The sequence below is a fragment of the Xylocopa sonorina genome, chromosome 1 (assembly GCF_050948175.1).
Source record: "Xylocopa sonorina isolate GNS202 chromosome 1, iyXylSono1_principal, whole genome shotgun sequence".
Classification (NCBI taxonomy): Eukaryota; Metazoa; Arthropoda; class Insecta; order Hymenoptera; family Apidae; genus Xylocopa; species Xylocopa sonorina.
Window position 1 is genome coordinate 15,993,257 of NC_135193.1, and position 21,569 is coordinate 16,014,825.

At 51.2% G+C, this 21,569-nt stretch overlaps 1 protein-coding gene across 1 annotated transcript; it reads left to right on the top strand.

The window, feature by feature from the left end:
* Window positions 1-1,346: 1,346 nt before the first annotated feature.
* On the top strand, window positions 1,347-20,590 carry LOC143432464 (uncharacterized). The gene is made up of 5 exons (XM_076909131.1): window positions 1,347-1,801; window positions 4,867-4,965; window positions 9,108-9,760; window positions 10,078-10,354; window positions 20,308-20,590. Exons 1-5 carry the CDS (start codon window positions 1,597-1,599, stop codon window positions 20,562-20,564), a joined length of 1,491 nt encoding a protein of 496 aa, XP_076765246.1. The 5' UTR covers window positions 1,347-1,596; the 3' UTR covers window positions 20,565-20,590.
* Window positions 20,591-21,569: the final 979 nt, after the last annotated feature.

Genomic DNA, 21,569 nt, shown 5'->3' on the forward strand with positions numbered 1-21,569 from the left:
TGTATTGTAATGCATTTAAGCTCTGATAACGCGCGACATCGCGCGGAAATTCTCTGCGAGCCCCGAGAACTAAAACCATAAATCTATTCCGCATCGCTTATCAATCACTAAATCCACGCGGCAATAAATTGCATCAGAATTTTACGTATCCATCCTCTAGGAACAATGAAACGTTCAACGAAGAGTAAATCGAATCGCGAGCAACATTCCGCGATCCGTTCGCCTCTGTGTTCGCGCTAAAAAATAACCAACCGACGCACCAAATTCCCGCAGGCTACCTGTCGTCTTCCGCACGTGCGGCTCGGACCCGTGGAACCAGCGAATAAGAAACCGCGCGGCGCGTTAGGGAAGGGTAGCGCAGGAGGGAACCAGAGCGTCTACCAGAGAGAGGCGCGTTTACTTCCGTGTAGGAGCAACGCGCACAAATATCAATCAGTGGAGTCAAGAGTGGAATCAGGGTGGCCGAGTGGTTCCACATAATGCTGCAACCGGAGGTGTGAGAGAGCGTTGCACACCGTGTCCGTCCGCCTTTGCTTCCGTGATACACCCTCGCGTAACAGACAGAGCGCGCAGAGGTGGTCCAGAGGCGCGAGCGTAACCAGTAACACCGATACTCGCACCTGGAAAAGGGGAACGAACGTACATATCGCTGGTCCATGACCACGCACCGACACCACCGAAGGGCGGAAGAGCGCGAGCTGTGTCAGGCGGTTGGTAGCGCGCGGTAGCCTCGTCGTTTCGTCTCTCTGTGTGGCATCCAAAGCGTGCGTCTGTGCGCGTGACCAGGGCCATGGTGAGTGGTTTCGTGGGGGTGGAGTAGGGACGAAGAAGGCGTGCCTCGGAGGCGGAGTCTCCATCGAAAATCCCGGCGTGCATCCAACATCTGTGTGGGTGTTCCTTGCTCGGAGTCTCTCTCTCTCTCTTTCTCTCTCCCAGTCTCGTCCCTTCTCGCTCTCACGCGCAGTGGATGATCAGGCTGCTCGTGTGTCCGTCCCCCCTCTCTTTCTCTCAGTCTAACTCGCGACTTTCGTCCGTCATCGCATGGGAGTTCCTCCACTATCAGACCCGTTAACAGCAGTCGGCGTCGAGGCACCCGCTATAACGTCTCTCACATCCCCGGGTGCCGGTGCTCGCCGTTCCTGACCTGTCCGGCCGATGGGCCGCACGGAAATCAGTGTCCTCGAACTGCCGGAAGCTCGTACCACCACCATCAGATACGTGTGTACCATCGTACGACGAGCTGCGTCGCCGTCGAGACGTCGCACGCGGACGATCTGAACGCTGGCGAACTGGACGAGTCGGAAGATTTTCCGGGTGGCTGAAGGTTTATTCGAGTTTTGTCGAGGTTCATGGAAAGGGATGATCTCACGGGGAGATCGCTGAGGAAGAACAGTGCTGGTGAGAGGGATCGTTCGCGCGAGCTGCGTAGCGACGTGTATCGTAGTTCGTTCCTGTCGAGGAGAAGTAAAGTAAATAAGGGTGAATGGTTCGCTGACACCGTGGTGGCGGAACAGGCACCTCGAACAGGGGGGCGGATGTCGTGCACAGTGAACGGAGGATTGTTTTAAGAGGTAGTGATCGAACTGTCGGAGCACGATGATGGAAGTGCAGCAGCAACACTCGCCTGTAGGGGTGGGTCCTCTCGACTTTTCACGGAGGGGTGTCGCGGAGGCGTCCGCTTTCCGCGTTGTCAAACCGAAACAGTCGGCCTCGTCGTTGGTGCATCAGCAAGCGTTGTCGCCGGAAGCGAACAACAACGAGAATATCCAGGAGAACCCGCAGATCCCCGTCGAAGCTGAAGGTAAGCCGTTCGTTCTTGTCTACGACGGAGACCTCGATCTCGTTTCGTCGATGTTCGACCGATTTTCGACCCTTCGATTGACACGACTCTCGACTTTTTTATTTGAAAAAATATCGCAAGCAGCAGCGATCGAAAACGAGTTGCGGCGTAGCGAGTTACCAGGCTGGAACAGAATAATCGTGATTGTTGCGCTTGCACTGGAACGAACATCAAACCGAATTAGAATGACGTGCGGTTTCAAATCGCAGTTACGTCACCGCTCAATAGTGTCAAATTGGAATTTCTGTTTCTATTATCTAATGACACATTGGCACCGATACTCTCAGTATCTGTCACCCCTTACGAGCGACCGCAAACCGTGCAATTAGTATCGATTGCAAACACGAGTTTAATTTTAATCCATTCGATCGAGCCAAACACAGGAGGTCGAGATATTCAGGATTAAAATCTACATTGACTACGCAATATACCTGTACCTGCATAGAAAATTTGATTAACGTTTCACTAGACCAGTTTCTTTTCGCAAAAGTAGAATTCAAAAGATCGCTGGAATAGTAAAATTCATGTAAAATACAGTTGAAAATAGTATCGTAGGGGTAGAAGGTTCTCCAGAATTATGGAACCACGAAGAAAGAAAGAAAAAGGTCGAAAAAAGGATACCAATCGAACAAACGGTAGAGCCGCGAGCGCGACGCGGATTGGGGGGGTGGAATTGCATTTCTCTCGACCGCGTCAAACTCTCCGATCGTTTCCGCATCCCTCTCGCGGATTCGCGTCTCACCCCTGACATTCATCCCGTTGTCGCCTGTCATCACGCTATCCATTACCTGCTTATTATCCGTGCAACGCCGCGCGTTTACGCCCTTGAATTCACGCGTCGACACCTGAGCTGGCACCCCGCGCGTTCTCGCGTGCTCTGGCACGCGTGTGCGTGTGTGCCACGCATCGCGCGTGCACCGATCGGGACATCGTGCCAATGGCCATTGGCTGTTGGCGTTCCGCGTGCGTCCACGTTCGCAGTCTGCCCATTCGTACCGTGTACAGACGAACGGTGCTCGTGTGAGTGCGTGCGTGCGTGCGTGCGTGCGTGCGTGCGTGGGCGCGTGCAGGTGCGTAAAGGGCATACAAGAACGGTCGTTCAACAGGTGAGAGGGGATGAACAGGCATTAGACGGTTGCCTATACTAATACTGCTAATCAGGCTAATAGCTAACGCAATAATATCAACCCGGTAGCGTGAAGGAATTGGCCTAAACGGTTTACGCGATAATTGCCAGGTGATGGGCAGGAGAGGGTTTCGTCTTATCGAGGGTGCGTTTCGTGTCCCCCGTTTCCACGATTGCTTTTAAAGAGGTTGTTCGCGGTGACGAGGACATCGCGACACTTCGATTCGCGGGATTTAAGGATTTCAGGGTTAATTGAAAGACCAGACGCGATTGTTTCATCGATACATTCTATTCTACTTGTACCTTTCATAATTGTACGCTCATGAAGGGTAGTAAATTTTTACTCGAACGTCCCAACGATTTTTTAAATCTACCAAATAATTATATTTATTTTAACACTCGATAAAAGTCCATTAATAGCTCGTTGCAACCTTAACAATAAATAAACAGATAAAATGTCGAGATATCTGCGAACTGGATTGCCGAACGGATTAAATTTTTTTTCGAACGGTAGATTTAACACTGCCTCGACGCGATCGATTCGCGGCACGTAGAAACGGGAGTCGAGGAAAGATCTGTTACTACACGGTGCCCCTCCGTTCGATCGCGTGCTTCCCGCGCAGGTGGGCCCCCGCGGCTCGCCCCAAGGATTTTCCTACGGAAATCACGCTGTAGGATTTACCGTTTACAGATTTACGAGCGAACGATAGCGCGCGCGAAAGAGGCGACACGCAGGATAAGCTTACGCGCGGGCAAAGCCGGCCCGATATCGGCGATGTTCACGGGCAACAAACACACGCGTTTACCTGTGCCGTCGCGGTGTGTACACACGCGGTATCGGTGTTGGCACTGGCGCACCAACACCTAACCGCGCCGGTCATCTTATCTCGACCGCGTGGTCTGCTCGCTTTATAGGAAAATATGATTTATTTCTGATAATCCTGCGAGAATGAGATAGCCTTTGCGGCGTGGCGCGCTAATCTCTCGCCGCTATCTGAGATTATCCCAACCGGTACTATATTGCCCGGATTACGGATTTCGTTTCTTCTTTCTCGCCAGCTCTGCCGTCTCTCTTCGTTCTCCTTCGTCTCGACAGTTTTTTTTCTTCGTTCATTCCCACCGTTTCCTCGAAAGGCTCTCGATACGACGCGATGATCGATTTCAGTTCGTTTAATGGTCCGCGAGAATCCTGTTCGCCGATACGAGGAGGCGCGCAACCGCCAGGATCTCGATAAGCAGGGCTTTAATCGCTGAACGATCGTACGGTGCGAGTTTTCAACGACGCTTTCCAGGTTTTCGTTTCCATTTCTGGCGGAAGTGTGTCTCACCTGAACTCGATGATTCTCAGCTCGCGTCGAGCGCTCTGATTCCGTCGATAACGCGCGAAGATTGCAGTCACCGGGTGCAAAGTTCGAATTCCGCCGCGTTGCCGCGTCCCGGTGCCGATCGCGGAGGGGAGGAAACGAATGGCGGACGGTTCGCGGATAGGAATGCAGCCACGCGGAGAAAGAGAGCGGGTAATGGCCGGGGCAAGGCTTGATAAATAGAGAAGGGTCTCCCTCCTTTCTAATAAAGACGCCTCTTGTCGAGGGGTTGATCTTTCCTACGAGCAGGGAATACCAAATTTGTCAGCACCCCGAGACGTCGCGTCGGTTCACCGTTAGCGGCTGGTCCGGCGACGCGAATAATGATGCATGAGCGATTCGGAAATATGCTCCACGTTCTTTTCCTCTTCCTCGTCGATCCCTCTTCGCGTTCCTCCGCGTCTTCTTCGAGTTCTTCGCCTGACGTCGAAGAGAACGAGTTTTCTCTATTTTGGGGGTTGGTGTACGTTGGAATCGCAAGTAAATTTAATCGCCTCTAATCGTCTATATTTCACGATGGTTCCTTCTGTTTTCAGGAGGATGCAACGTGCGTTTAATGTTCCCCAGACTGTGGGCTCCCTTTGGGAACGCAACCGAGGTCACGAGTCTGCCGCCCTTGCCCAAAAGCCATTCAGGTACGTCTGTAGACACCCTAAGAATCGTCGAAGTAGCGAGAAACCGTCGAGACTTTAATCAGACGTTGTAAAAGCTACCTGATCGATTTTAGGGTAATTAGCACGTATCAGTATGGTATAAGATAAAAGATAACAAGTTTAATGCTTCCTGATTTCGCAATATGTCGTGAGACATCGGTAATAAACCGTATCGATGATCAACAAAATTAATCAGAAATGCAGTCGTAGTTCAGTTACGAGGTGAATAAAAGATATTAATAGTAGAGAAGAAAGAAAGGAAAATTGATCGAAGCAGGGGGAGAAATGGTAAAATTCGTTCGATCCAACGGCGTTTGAATGCCTCGAGGAGCGTGTACCACCGTGGAAGGTGTAGATTGGCGCTGCCTGTTGCCCCGTTAAGGCTTCCTCCTCGGCTCCGGATGACGAGCACAGTTTTTATTTGCCGATCATTAAGAACGACCGGTCGTCCGATGATTGGGATAAATGGTAGCACGCGTCATACCGCGGAGGGACATCGGCCCTTCTAACTCCTGCCGTCCCAATTGGAGCAGATTAGAGGCGCGGTACAGGGATTCGGACCGTCGGCCCCTTTGTACTCGTACGACGGTCGGCCTCTCAGTTCTACCTACCCTGAATTAGTAACATCTTGTCATGTTAAACGCTCTCGTGTATATAGAGCCTGTCTCCTCTCTCTTCCGACTCCCCGACGATGCACGTGGCCATTCATTACGCTGCGTCCACCTAGACAATCTTCCGGACGATCTCCCAGGTCGTCGAGGTCTTCTGTCGACGGCTCTTCGAGGGACCAGGTTTCCTTAATTCGCGAACAAGAATTTTTGCGAGTAGGAGGGGAAGTGCGGTGTATCTTTTCGTCGAAATATTACTTGGCACGGCCTAGTCATTAACGATCGTAATACCCTAATTGTTTTGACCACGTACGAGCGCGATAAGGCACTCGGAGTCGGGCCGTTTATCGATCGATTTGTCTTCAATTACAAATTCCTACGATCGAGCAGGTTTGATCGATCGAGGGGATCAGAGCAGGCGTGTTGAAAATGATATCGCGAGACTGGCACGATGATGCATCGTTAATGGAACGACGCAGCTTCGATGATTTATTTCTCACAATCTGAAGTATCCTTCGCGTCGCGTCTTTCGTCCCGCAGTCAGAGATTTTAATTGATGTCCGGATCCCCTCTCGGCTCCCTTTCTGTTCTCTTTTTTTTCTTTTTCTGTGCTGCCATACGTTTCAACGCGATGTTTGATCTAAAGATCGCGGCTGTTCGAAGGCAGCCAGGGATTGGGATTTTAAATGGGCAGTGACACGCGGATGAAAAATTCGTTTTTGAAAACCCACATCTTCCTGTCACTTTGGGCCCATTGACGCCGCCGCGCGAGTCGTAGTTTCCTTCGATCCGCCGGGGCGGGGGATTGGAAACGGTGAAGCGTGTAACGGCTTTAATAGCGGCAGATCGCTACGCAGTAAACGACTGACGGACGACAGAAGATTAAAGTTGGCCGTTAACTCGATCTAATTGTTCCCCCGGCTTGGCCTTCCTTTATTAATCCACGTCCACAAGCATCTTCGGCATCGCCATCATTGTCATCCCTTGTCACGAGCCTCCTTCTTGATGCTACTTGCGGATCCATTGTTGCGTCTCCGTAAATTGTCTTGCAACTCGGTGGCAAATCGTGCCCGCGGTTAACTGCATTTCGCTCTGCCACTGCTCTGAGCGACTACGGAATTCTGTGAACTGTCGTTTGGAAAATGATCCATCATTAAACAATAATGACGTATAAATATTCAGCGCGTTACGTTTTTCTACGAAGCGGGCGAATTAAAATTCCAATACCTCCGGCTATCTTCTCCGTTCAATTCAGCGACGAAGAGTCCCGCGCGTTTATAAAATATCGATCAGAGCCGTGTTTATAAAATAATAATTCCAGGGAGGGTTGGGGCGTGTTTCTTGAATTCGTTTGGGTGGCTCGCGCGCGCCTGCCGCCCAGGCTCGAATAGAAACGCTCGCTGGCTGGAAAACGTGAAACGAATTCAGCATCAGCATCCAGATGCACGTACACGTCCGCGTAAACACGCGTGTAGAGGAGCGTGCAAGCGCATGCAAGCACTGCCGAACCCGGACCAAAGTAACCCATCTGCCGGACGATCGGCACGGCGGTGACGGTTTTTCTCGCCGGTTTGCACCGTCGGTTTTTACCGCATTCCAGCGGGGCCAGACGTCGCATTTGCGTAAGCAGTTCTTCCTATGTTGCCCCGAGTCACATCTGTCCGGACTTCCTCTACCTTTTTCTTTTCGCTTTTGCCCCGCCACACACGCTTCGTCTTCTACCTTTTGCCTTCTCGGTTATTGCCACTCTCGCCTTCGACTCTTCTTGGTTTCCTTCTTCGTCCTTTTTTTCTCCTTCTTCTCCTCTTCGTCCCCACCCCTGCGTCAGTGGTGTCCCTTCGAGGCACTTAGGCTTCGATGTGAAATTTTAGAGAACCGTTCGTAATCCACGATGGTACGATCAGCTTTGTAATTAAGTAGAGGCTGTACTCGATTAATATAATTGCCGGTGCTTAATCGTTAGTTTATATTTCGAGGGGAAAATTTAATAATAACTTAATCTGATATTGCTTCTGCTATCAGCGAAACAAAGTATTAGGTAATCCAGAATTGATCTATTTATCTGGCTCTTATCTGACACGTAGAACCAGTGTAGTATCCAAGAATAATCGAACGTATATATTTTCGTCCTTCTGTATTCTACATTAATTCCAGGAATTCGATGCTTTAGATAGAGATCGATCCAAAGTCCATTTATTCAAATGGAGAAATTAAAGAAAAGTAAAAAGAAACGTCGATTAACGCTAATTACAAGACGGGACTTGGTTCCAAGGCGCAGAATTATAACCGTCGACCGTGGTATCATCCCCTATTTTAATATTTCCCGCATGATCGTGTGATTCGTTCCTTTCCTTTCTTTTTTTTTTTTTTTATTCCTACGACGCGACGCCTCGACAGGCTCGCACGAGTTTCTCATTACATTAGGCTACTCTAGCGAGGCTCCTGACGTATTTTGATTCGATTGCAAAGCCACCAGGAGACACGATAATAATCGGCCCTGCCAGAACGGGGATAGCGGAGAGCTTTAAATGCGATTAACTGGCACCAGTGCATCATACAGCCAGGCACGTGACCGCGTGTCACGCGCACGGATTATAAATATAATATACTGGATGTACACCGTGCGTGCATCCTACGAGAGTTGGATTGATATTGTCCTACCCCCTGGTCGGAAGGGGTGGCGGGCGTACGCAGAACGCCCCTCGCAGCGGACAAGTGCCCAGTCGATTTTCCGGCCGTTCGACGTCGTAAATCACTGCGGCAGAGATCGTTCACGATTATTAGAAATACCAGCGGCGAGGCACACGTACAAGCGAAACGTCGTCACGATGACTCGATTGCGAGTGATTTCATTCGTCGATGAAGAGACCTCTTCCCCGCCGATACCTTACGCCGATTATCTCGATGATCGATCGTTTACACGTTGCACGACCACGTAGCTCTGATTTAAATACACACATTTTCTCTGCCACGATAATTTATCTGAAGTGTGCTCACGAATATCGATGTATCTCTATCGACATCGATTGATCTCCGTCTACTTCCGGTACCTCTGATTAATTCCCAGAATTGTACAATTTACTCGCGAGGTTCGATAGAACGAATGTTTCGCATTAGGGTAGAAATTAGTGGAAGGTTTACTCAAGGAGGAACGTTTTTCGGATTTTTGGAGCTTCGATTTTCTCCCCTCCGTGTTGCCTCGTTAACCCTCCGCGCCTTCCTTCCGCAGGATCGGTCGGAGGAAGAGGACCGAGTACGTGACCGAAATCTTACTCAGCTTGCTACGCTACTTCGCCAGGTGGAATCGAATTTTTTTCGCGGATCTCTGATTCTCTTACATCATCCACCGTCTACGTGATCTTACCTTCGTCCCAGTCACTTGTCAACCGGTCAGACCGCCGAACGATACCGGTTCACCCCCCACGAGTAATCAATTTTTTCGCTCTGCTTCCAAAACGAACGATAAATTTGAAACTGACGTCGTTACAGGAATACCAAAGGATACTTTCGTTCCAGATCGATTGTCGTTCGGAGTGGGTCGTCTGGTGGGTTCGCCAGCGACGAGGAGTCCCTCGCCATCGCACTCGCCCTGTCCAGACTCGCCACCGTCGGATCGTCGGGACGGCGAGGTCGACGTGGACGTTGACGAGGAGGAGGTCGACGTGGACGTCGAGGAAGTCGGCGACGAGGACGATCGCGACGCCACGTCGAGTCCGCCACGGTCGTCGACGACGCCGTCGCCCACCAGCGTCGCGACCTCGCCCATCTCGAATCCACCGAAAAAGTCCGGCGACACGTTCAGCGTTTCCGCCCTGCTGAGGCCCGACCCGCCCTCGGCTCACCTGCAGAACGCGTCCCCGCACAGGGATACGACGTCGATCGGCGGCCATCCACCACCGCCAGGCTCCTCGATGCTCTATCCGCCCCTTCATCTACAGGGTGGCCTCCTGCCGCCGCATCCTCACCATCCTCTCTCCTATCTGCACCCCCAATTGCTCCCCCATCATTTGTTACCTCCGCACTTGCACCCGTTGCTGCGCGGCGTTCATCCAGGTCACCCTGGCCTCCACTCGACCCACACCGCGCACGGGCTCCATCATCATCCGCTTGGCGACGTCTACAGCTGCGTCAAGTGCGACAAGATGTTCAGCACGCCTCACGGACTCGAGGTACGGTTTTAATCGGACGAGTGGAGCTTTTCGATGGAATGCAACTCGTTCGTGCGTAGAACGGGGAATGCAGCTTGCGAGTAACGAGTCGAGTTCGAGAATTTCGTTCGCGCGATGCACCTGTTTTGTAATTTCCGATGACATTCGCTTTTGATTCTCGTTGCTCGCTCGAAGTCGACTTTTTATTAATTTCGATGGAAGGTTGTATATATATATGTATATATATATTGCATTCGGTTGAAAGCGTAAAAAGACATTTCCCCAGCGTGTGCAGGGTGTTCTTAAAAAGTTTCTGAAGGAGGACGCGGTTTTTATAGGTGCACGCAAGAAGATCCCACAATGGGAAGCGACCGTTCGCCTGCGAGCTCTGCAATAAAACATTCGGCCATGAAATCAGCCTTACGCAACACAGAGCGGTGCATTCCGCGGAGAAGGTGTTCGAGTGTAAGCAGTGCGGCAAAGCGTTTAAGCGTTCCAGCACTTTAAGTACTCATCTTTTAATCCACTCGGACACGAGACCGTACCCCTGCCAGTTCTGCGGGAAAAGATTCCATCAGAAGAGCGACATGAAGAAGCACACCTACATACACACCGGTGAGTGATTTCATTTGTTCGAGTAAACGATAGCCAAATAACCAAGAGCGTCCCAAACAAATCTTAAACGAGCATTTAACGCGATACACAGATGCATTCGTGTTCGAAAGTAAGAGAAATCGTATCCTGTCACTTTTAATATCCAGAATCGCGCACGAGGAATTTCTCGTTCGGGCTGATCGCAATAGGGATGCCGGGGATCAATTAGCAGAGCAACTTCGTACGATAAATAATGCAGTTAACCGTCTGGACGGAGTCTTGTCGTAAGCAAGAGGATCCAGTCGGATCGAGGCACATGTGGCCAGTGCATTTTAGGGTGGCGAGCCCCTCACTGCGAGCCTCGCTCGGTAATAATCGTAATGTCTTTCGGGGTGTCCGTCTCTCCTTTTCGCTCTCACGACCTACACGCGACGACACACGGTAGCGGAACACTCGATCTTCTGATAGAATTTTTCCGCGATGGAAATCGTGCGTGGGAAACGTGGACAGCTCGAGCCGCCACCTGCCTCCACTTTTGTCCTCCCCTCTGTAACATTGCTTACGCGATGCAATTTTCGCACAATTCAGTGATTCATTTAAAGATTTAAGTTTGTCAAACGTAGCGATTTTAAAGGTAATCGAACGTTCACGACATAAGGATTCTCCAAATGTCGCGTCAAGCGAAACGTCTCCCACTCTTCGTGTTCTTCTTCGACCAGCTTGCATCCTCGTCAAAGGTCGAAGGCCAGCCCGTGCAAGGGAGCGTCCCTTAGGTGCTCGTAGGTGAGTGGGCGACGGCGTTGGGACACTTGACACTTAGGTGTCTCACGGCTGATGGAACGATGCCCCTGAAGGAGCAGCAGGTTCTTCCAAGGGTGGAAACACGCTGGAGGAGCGGGCGAAGGAGCGTCCCAGTCGGGGGTTCTGGGTTTTGTATCGTCTCCATGGCAACCCTCCCAATGTCTTATCAAATTATCACCTTGTCCTCCCCCATGCTCCTCCTCCTCCTGCGGGTCTTTGTCGCTCTGGCTGCCTCGTTCGCCTACGCTCTCTCATTCACCCTCGTCCCGGTGAAATAACCGAAGAAAGACCCGGTGAAAGAGGATACACAAAGCAATGGTCACTTCTTGTAGGTTTCTAACAACCTATGGGACCTGTGCCGGTTGTCCACGCGCGTACGATGTCCACCTTCACGCACCACCTCCTCGAGGGTCGCCACGGAACATTTAATTCATTATTCAACCGGATGAAAAATTCAGAAAGGCCGAGAGAGCCGGCGCCCAACGCCGTTGGTAATTTTCCTTCGCCACGACGGGATACCACTGTCCACCTTGCCGTCTACCCACGGTTTTTTCCATCTTCTTAACTCTCCCAAGCGATCCTCCAGCCTAGAGTTACGTAGTCGTCGAATAGCTTTCAGAGAATTACCCTTTCGAACGGCTTCTTCGTGCATCATCCTTAGACCAACTACTCCACAGCTACCCTCGTTTCATTTAACTGTTTCCACAATTTTCTGCGCTCGTACATTCCCGACTAGACTAATAATTCCACAGCTAACTAGCGCGATTAAAAAAAAAAGAAAAAAAAACCCTCTATCATCGTCCGTCTCCGTGCCACCCCCTGTCACCCACCTTCACCCCCAGCCCGCGAAACGAAATCCCTCACTGTGGCATGACCTCGAGGTGGCGTGCGTACGTGCGTCAAGCAGTAAACCGAGGGTGTTCTGGGACTTTGCTGCTAATGATAATCAGTCCTCTCTTTCCAGTGCCCCCCACCTCCCTCACCTCCCCAGTTCACCGCCGTTCTGTCCATATTCCCTTCGTCGTGAGCACGGGCCATGTGCAATAAGGGTGCGGCACCGTCGGATTCCCAGGGGACCGGCATGGCGTAACGTAAAATCATTATTAGGTAGGTAGGTAGGTGGTTTGCTGGTGCACACGAGGGGTGGCGAGAGTACACGGTGGTGCGCGCGTAGAGAGAGAGAGAGCGAGAGGGACGTCGACGGGGGTGGTTGAAGCGGCGTTCACGGGGTCGGGAAGTGCGGGAATAAGAGCTCTGCAAATATTGTTCGTGCGCGAGCCAGCAGCCGGAATAGAGGCCGGCGAGGGGTCGAGGCGCGTTACTTCGCGCGTTACCTCCTCGGCTGTTAGCTGCGCCTTTTGGCCCGCGGTTCTGGCCTACCAGTCAAGTGCGCGAACCACGGGGTTGGTCAACCCCCGCGAGAAGGGGTTGACGCGCCCGCTCACAGCCCGGGCGAACCGGTGACAGACCGACAAGTGCCCGCACACGACTGCCTCCGATGAGAAAACATTGAACTTATCTATTTCTGATGATCCTACGCGCCCGTCGCCCGGGAAAATATTGCTCTTTGAAGTTCGCGCGCCCCTCGAGTGGCGACGAGCCTCGATGTGATGACTCGGGAGAACCGAGAGTCTAGCCGATCGGTTTTCGTCCGCGTTTAGAAGACCGTCAGGGGATGGGCGGGGACGTCTAACTGGTGTCCGCTTGTCTGATGTCGATGTTGTGGGTGCTGGGAAATTTCGAACGCATTTTTCTTGGGAATATTTTTTAAAGATTCGTGGCGTAAACTCTTTGGTGCGGTTTGTGATTGCAGCGAACCCTGGTCTTTCTGATAGATGAGAATCGAGTTGCAGGGTGCACGCGCACTTAAATACACATGCTCGTTGGTAAGATCGTACTCGCAACAGTGGTCGCGGTTGTTTTCACAATAAACACAACCTGTCCACTGTCGCTTGGTGAGTAAAGTCGATAGGGGATGAAGATCGACGGGGGTTACCGCGCGCCGTCTGTACACTTTCCGACCTCATCACGTAGACGAGCCTATATAGGTTCGATGTTTATGCTCCCAGAGATGCTGGCGCGCCTCGCTTGCAAAGAGACGGCCCTGGTTTTTAAGGGTTCAATCACGCTGCTCGTAAATCGTCATCGATTTGCTCGTACGCGATTTCCTGGCGCGTTCGTACTACGTTCCGCAGTTTTATTTCAATCGGCCTCAGAGCCAATCCGATCGAGTCGTTCCTCGGCACTCGACGGGATACATTCGAGCGAGCCATCGAGCGAACGATTTCGATTAAGATGCTATTGATCGTTCATCGTCGAACAACAAAACAACAGTCATCGTGCATAAAAAAAATTGCAATAATGAATATTTTTCTATCCTCCCATTGCTATCGAGATTTCGCTTCCTTTTCGCAAATATTTATTGTCCTACAGAAATTTGGGAAAAGGTGTTTCCCTTCGTCGTATCAATAGAGATAACGGATGTGTTCTCTGTTGTACCGTTCAGTTTGCGGTTCGAGGGACGGGTCTGTAACTAAACGGGACAACTCTATAAACATGAAAGAGATACGGACGCGTTTCGCAGGCGTATTATGAATTTAGCGGTGGCTCTAATGTAGGGATACCTGGCCGAACGTCTCCCTCAAACTCACCTCGAGGGTGCGGTTATCGTATACCCGACGACATACAAGCGCGCAACCCGTACAGCAGCCACCTATTGCGGCCGCGTACACCGTACGTACGCCAGCGTGGACTCTATCTCCGTCTGTCGCACCCTTGCGCCCACCTCCGCCGCCACTTTTGGTTCGTCTCTCTCCTTTCTATGCAGACGAGACGGGGCTATTAGAGGTTTCCGGCTGACTTGGCGCCCCAGGCATCGGGGGCGCCGCAACATCCCTCTAAGCTATTTAAACTTCGCGACATGCTCCGAGGACCGGCCTCTGGCCCTGGCACCGCACGCCTTTCCGCTCCACCTTCCTATCTTTCGCCCCGTTTTCGTCTTTACGGCTCGTTAACTACGACGACGCGTACCCAACAGTTCGCATGCGACGCGAGCGATGGACGTTGCATTTTTCTCGAGCACAAATCAGCCCGTCGATGACGATGAAAGATCAGTTAAAGAGAACAAGTGGACCAAAATATGTCAGCGAAACTGACTGCTCAGCCTGAAATGTAAAAGCAATCCACTATCGTCTCTCTGTAAAGACGTAAAATAGACGCAACCCCCTTGTTCGTTAGACTCTACGCGGTGGTACATTTAATGTCACGCCGTCGTGGCGGCATAAGCAACCGATACCGCGTTAAACATGCAAATTCGCCGGTATAACGTTGCCACGGAGCCAAGGCATCATCCATATAGCGGCGAGTGGCGCATAGTGTTCACAGTGAAGCGGCATGATTAAATTTCCAGGGATATCGACATGCCAGGAGCACGTCAACCCCCGCCTACCACCTGGCCCGCCATATCTCGCCGCTCATCCCTCTCCGTGTCCTCCTTTTTCGCTTCTCCACCTATCCGCGTAACAGGCAGCCCTCGAACAACGCTACCACGGCCCAGGGCCATGAAATTAAACCCGTTCGCAGGATGCGAGCGTTGCGATCGGTACGCGTTCGTACGCGCATCGCCCTCTCGCAACCCCTCGAGCTTTTGACGAGGCGGAAGATAAAGACGCGAGCCACGAGGGACGAATCCTCTCGTTGACGAATCGTTCGATCCTTTCGATCGTATTATACTCGTTCTGTAATATATTGCTTCCACTAGGCTCTTGGAATTTTTATCTGACGACAGACGAGAGATCGTGGCACGATATCGTGTCAATTTATCTACGGACGTATGGAGTTTTTCTAAATTTTACTCGAGTGCCGATACACGTGTTAATTGGATTGATGTTCAAAGTATTAGAAGCCATGATTTCCGTTATCTCTTGTCCATTCGAAACTTGCTTTCCTCCTCCAGCATTCGCGGGGAAAAATCGTATCTATTTTATCTATCATAGACGATCCGATTTCTTCGAGCAATTTAAGTATATAATTCACGCTGATAAGGGGCTTGTTGCTAATGGTTGTATTTGCGGGGCAATCTCAATAGGCGGATAAGAGAAAGTCGTGTCTCTCTGTGAGTCACAATTGTCAATTAAGGTGCGCGCACACGAAAACCAAGCCAGTAGGGGCGAAGGGTGGCTCTCTCTCTTTCTCTTCCTTTCTCTCTCACTCGCGCACAGATCGGATTTGTCACGATTCCTAATGTTGATCGACGCTGTAATAATTTAATAGCCATACATCCGCCGTGATCGTCCACGGAGGGGGGCGGGGATTATTATCACGGATCCCTGCGGTATACCGAGAGCACTAAGGAGCTAACAGACTTAGCTGTGGTATCGCGTTTCTTCCTTGGTTCGCCTCTCGAACCGGCTTTCTCCCTTCTTGAATTATCCTAGCCAAGTACTGGCAATCAGAAACGCATCTGCATTATAATACACACGAGAGAACAGACTGACACATCCCTCTCGATCTTGTCCTTAGAACGTCTTCGAATTAATACTCTAATTATCGATTCACCTCGATCTCTCTTCTCGTTCGTTCTATCTACCCTCGATGCTCCCTCGAATGTGTGATATTTTTCATCGAAAAAAAAACGCGAGGGCTCGACGATTTTTTCGTGTTTACCAGAACATTTCGTCGTCAGGCTGGAATATCAGTACCCGTGCAAAACATTTCCAGCTGCACCGCCGCAAATTCCCAGGGCTATGCTCCGGTCGTTTGGCAGCCCTGCTCGTCCACCCTGTGTACTCGTATCGGTCGGTGGAAACCGACGCGCGGGTCCAGCGTGCGCGACAGGACATGTAAAACCGGGGGCGCACACCTGCCGATCTACGATTGTCGTTGTAGGCTGCGTCGACAACGCGTCGTGTCGCGTTTTAGCCAGCCACTTCATCCGCCGCCGCGGGGTACGCGTGAAATAGTAAATACAACCAGGTTGTTGGATCCACCGTCCCCCACGGGACTGGTAACAGTCGTCGACTGAACGTTGCTCGATGAAGCTGTTGAATTGTTCGAACGAGAAGAAATCCAAACGGGTGGCGAGGGTGGTATTCTCGTTACTCTGCTTAAGGGTTGGTTAAGATTGATAAACAGTTTTGGTCGTTTCCAGTCTTCAGATGATTCCGCGAATAACCAACCAGTTTCAATTAGTCGCAGCCAGTCGGTGATCAATTAAGTCTCGGATCAGTTACAGTGAAAGAAACAATTAGATTCCAGGAAAGTTTAATCGATCGTTATATAATATTATCACCAGTTCGACGGCAATCTTTGTTAAAATCTGATTCACGCAATTTAAGACTAGTCTTCTGTAATAAAGTGTACGTGGCGTAATAACAGAGTGCGTAGCACTGCTCGATGGAACGTTAAGATTCGTTGGAATAATTTCTCCCTCTTCTTCACTGATGATCGCGTGATCGCTCGCGAGAGATCCCACTGTTCGATCTTGAGAAAAAACACGGACGTGGATTTCGAATGGAAGTACCTGGATTCCCTCTCCTGTTTCGCGTGACAGAGGCGAGGCTCGCCCGTGGAAAGATCCGCTCGACGTCGCCCTGCCTGGTAACGCTTACACGCGAAGCTTTGCAGACGCGCAAGAAAATCCATGCCGCCCTCCTCCCTGATATGAAATACGAGATATGGTACTTTCCTTCGATTTTCTCTTTCTCTGGTCTCTCGCGAGGATTTCAGTTAGAGGGTGGGGACGCCCCCAGAGGGTCGGAACGTGGTCGATGAAGACGAGAGGAAATCAATGCCTCAGCCAGAGTCCGGCTCGCCTCTCTTTTCCTGGCCACTCCTCCACAGCGTTCGCTGTTTTCTGCTCGTTGAAATTCAGAGTGGACCATTACGAAAATTCCTCCGCGTGTCTCGAGTCTGGAGACTCGAGCCGAATCGACGTATCTCGAACATTCGGGACACGATCGTTCGATACGAGACAGTCTTTATTTAAAAGTACCTCTCAGCGTTACAACGAAATCGAATCGTACGAAATTCTTTCCTGCGAGTCCGTCAGGATCTCAAGTATTAATAGGAGAAAGAGAAGAAGAGGACACGCGCATCCTTCTCTCGTCGATGAACTGGAAAAACAAAACCATCGAGAGTCGAGACGATCGGAAAGTTGCTCGTCCCGACGGCGGAAGCGATCAAACTGCCGTCTTGGTTTTCCCGTGCTCGAGAGTTCCTCTGGGTGAGGGTTGAAGGATCGCGAGGGGGCGGCGGACGATGTTTCCAGTGGGCACTGGAGAAGCTCGAGGCGGGTGCTGGCAGAGAGAACGCGAGGAAGGGAGGGAATTAGCGAAGGAGAGAGAGGACCCTCGCAAGATTTCCGGGAGTTTAATATAGTTTTAGGGGCGTCGGCCGACAGCCTGGGGGTGTAATGGCGTCTTAAACCTCAGGGGCTCTCACTTTCGACTTCCTTGCTTCTTCTTCTTCTTCTTCTTCTTCTTCTTCTTCTTCTTCTTCTTCTTCTTCCTGCTCGTCCGCGTTCCCAGGCACTCCGTTTGAAAAATTGAGAGCACGGAATCTGTACTGCGCCAGCCGGGTTAAATCTTTGACCACATCCCCTATCTTGCTTCCGGAAACCGCACGTGCTGTTGCGCGAACCGAGACGTGTTTGCACTTGTGCGTTCACCTACGTGGATACGGTGTATTCAATTCGCATGCACTCGGTTCGCCGTGGATGCTACGTGTATTCGTATACGGTGTGCAGAGGAGAGGATGTGTGCACTCGCGTCGTACACGCGATACTCGAGAGCCACAGTGGCTCGGTTTCCGCCTGCAGATAAAGACGAAAAGGGCAACCTCGGTGCGAGAGCCCCGACGGTTCTTGATTTTTATGAGCACGTAAATTCTGGAACACGTCCCAGCTCGCAGGCTTCGTCTTTTTCACCGCGACAAGGCGTTCTCTCCATCCGTCTCGTGATACGGAAATTTTCACGTTCGACGCACCCGTCTTTCGCGTGGAACTGAAATTCGCCCAGGACGAATATTCAGGAGATCGAGGCTGGAATGTTTCGAGGTAGAATTTTAGAAAACTTTTGGCGAACCTCGCGAGCCCAACCTGGTTAGGATACACTTTCTACCCTGTACCGTACGTGTCTGTTTTATTCGCCAGAGTTAACGGGTTTCCTTTCTTTTTTTCTCGTAACGTAAACTGTTCTGCGAGACTTTTCGAAAAGGAGCGAGTTATATCGAGGCAGGCAACCTCGGTACGGAAAGTTTTTGATTTTATGGCCGCGTAAATTCCAAACGGTCCTACCAAGCTTCGTTCGCCGTTCTCTCATTTCTCCCCGGTTTTCCAGCTTCCCGTTTAATGCCGTGAAAATTCTATTCATTCTGCCGTTTCATCCGGGCGCGGAGAACTCTGTGGAATTTCATCGAGCGGCGGTCCCGACGAATTCCACCAGCACGCCCTTGACGACTCACCCTTAACCCTGAATCGTCCCTTGACTCCCGATTTTAAGTGTATACGAATCGTTGCGGTTCTTCTCCATCCAAAATTCACTCGACGCTTGGCATCTGGAAAATTCTTACTCCTCAATTTTACTTCACCATTCTCGCAACCTTCCGTAATCTCACTCTAACCGTTATAATCGTCAAATATTCGCATCTAATTTCTCCTCGATCTCTTCGCGTTTCCACTCAAACGCACCATCTTGTTCTTCTAACTCTCCCTCGTAGATCGTTCCGTCGCAAAACCATTGTACCCAAAAGCAACCCCCTCGTCGAAGCGCCTCCGCTATCTCTACAGAGGAAAATCAAAACGGCTCGCAGTTTATCCGAAAAGAAATCAAGATAACGATCGGGTATAATCGCAAAAGGTGATCGACGGCACGGCCGTATCGGGCTGGCGAGATTGAAGGCTCGGCTAACGAGTTGTTTATGGACCCACCCACCGCCTGACGGTGATCTCTCGAGGCTATGTGCACACGCTCGCTTCCTGTATCCACCGGACAGACGCGGAGGAGTGGACGTACGAGCAGAGGACGAGGGTAGTCCATTAACGACGGGCCAGTGCTGCCCTCCGCCAGCATAGTTCGCATCGCTGGATCCGTGGCACCCTCTTCCACCCTTCTCGATCGCATTTTCCGTCCCTGTCGCCCGCGAGACTCTTCCAACGAGCGACCCTTTTTCCGACCATCCGGATTGACTGCGCGCACCCCCACCCTCCATCGTGGCCTGAAATCATTCCTCTTTCTCCGTCTGTCACTCGACAACCCTCTCTCCATTGGACGTGCTCGTCCTCGTTCCCTGCCACGCTTATCCTCGTTCGATCTCTCTCTCTCTCTCTCTTTCCCGTTCTTTCGCACTCGACCGCCAGGTTATCCCCGGGTAGTCATGGTAACACGGGGGTTGGAGCCGCCCCCGGCCGCCAATCAGAACTCTCGCGGCCACCGCGAGAGAAACGAACGGCCACCCTTCCCAACCACCCTCTCTCGTGTGCGCGTTGCCTCTCTCCACCCTTCTCTAACCTCCCTTTCGACTAACCCCTCAGACCAGGCTGTGTGCATCGTTACACCCCCGCGCACCCTGTGTCTATCGCGATCTTTCTCTCTCTCTCTCTCTCTCTCCTCTCCGCCTCGCCGCCAGGGAGGCTGAGATTCTCGCTTGGGAGGAAATCTTGACCGGGCGTGCCTCGCATTTGTGATACCACCCCGTTGGAACCGACCTGCACCTCTTCTGCCTTCACGGAAGAGGGTGCTCCGTCTCTGGGCCTTCGTTCTGGCTTTCACTCACCGTTGCCATCGTTGGAATGTCTTGGCCAACGGTCAGCCTGTTTTCGAATTAACGCCTCTTATTGGTAGAATGTCTTGGCACGCTACTATCGATGGAGAGATTTCGATCGACTCGTACTACTTGCGTTGTCGTAGGATTTTGGTGGTCGAGTGGAGGCTGGGGTTTAGGGTGGCTCGTTTATGGTTACGCGGGAGTATTTTGGGTGCTGAGAGATGTATGCAGGATTCAGAGATGGGGTGGAAGACGGTTTCTGGGGTGGTCGTTGGTGTGTTTAACGCTTTGAGCTGAGTTTAAGGGATTCGAGCAAGCCAAACACATGGCGATGTTGAATTTAATTGTTTTAGCGTACAGTTTCGCGTCGAGTCAGGGAGATTTGATGAATTTTTCTGTTTCAATTGCAGGCGAGAAGCCGCACAAATGCCAGGTATGCGGCAAGGCGTTCTCCCAGAGCAGTAACCTGATCACGCATTCGAGGAAGCACACGGGATTCAAGCCGTTCGCGTGCGAACTTTGCGGCCGGGCTTTCCAGCGGAAGGTCGACCTGAGGAGGCACCGGGAGACCCAGCACGCCGATCTGAACACGTCGCAACGACCGTCGATCGGCTCCATGCCTGGGCAGAATCCTCTGCCCAATGGAAACCCGCCTATGATGCAGTGAACGACTCGCTAGTATAAATAACCAGAGGGACTCTGTAATATCGTGTCCTCGAAGAGGAACGGATTGGGAACGTTTATCGAATTCTCTTGAAAAATGGTGCAATCGAGCTGTAAACCTTCGATCTGACCAGGTCTTGCTGTCGTCGAGGCGAACCTTTCGCGCACCGAGGGGTGCACGAACGAACTCGCGCGATCGACGAACTCTTTGTATTTATTATTTAACGATTCGACGGTCGACGCGTTCGCTGGTCTCCCTTTCTTTAAAGTGCAATGTGAAACCGCGCGAAGGTTCGAGCGGAATGCGACCGTACATTCCGATATGTTATTCCAGACTGGGGGTTCAGAACGAACGAAGTGTGCAAAGTGATATACGCGCAGAAATCGTTACCAAAGCTGTACATTCCAATACGCGGCTCGAGCAAGAAAAAAGTACCGTGCGAGTAATTGATCGGATGAGGAGACGACCACGGTTCGTCGACTTTGTTTTTCCTGACGATCCCCGTGGCACTGTCGAGGGTGGAAGGTGAAACGGTGTCCAGGGAAAGGATGCACCAGAGAAATATTCCTTTGTTTCGAGTGCCGCTAATCCCCGTGTTGAATCGTTCGTTAAGTATTGATATATCGTTCGACTACACTTCTCTTCTTATTAAGTAGACGTTTACGCGATGCTCGTTGCAACGATTAAACGAGTTCCATTGGATCGCGTGAGTTTATTCGATGGTGTTTACAAGGACGTTTTCGAATTCAGCACAGAGCGGAGATTTTCAGCACAGAGTGAGATTTCTTTTGGCTCGATTGATGTATTGTCGGGAGGGGCGGGAAATTGTAACCACGCTCGTTTGATCGTCGTTAATCGACAACGTGTAAGAAGGTACGAGCAGCGTACTGTGTTTTGCATATCTCTAGCACCTATCGTTCAAGAAAGGGCATCACCTACTCCAAAGTTGCAACTGTGACCAAAAAGAAATCTTGTAAATAGCACATAGACCGTATCTCGCCTAGCCTA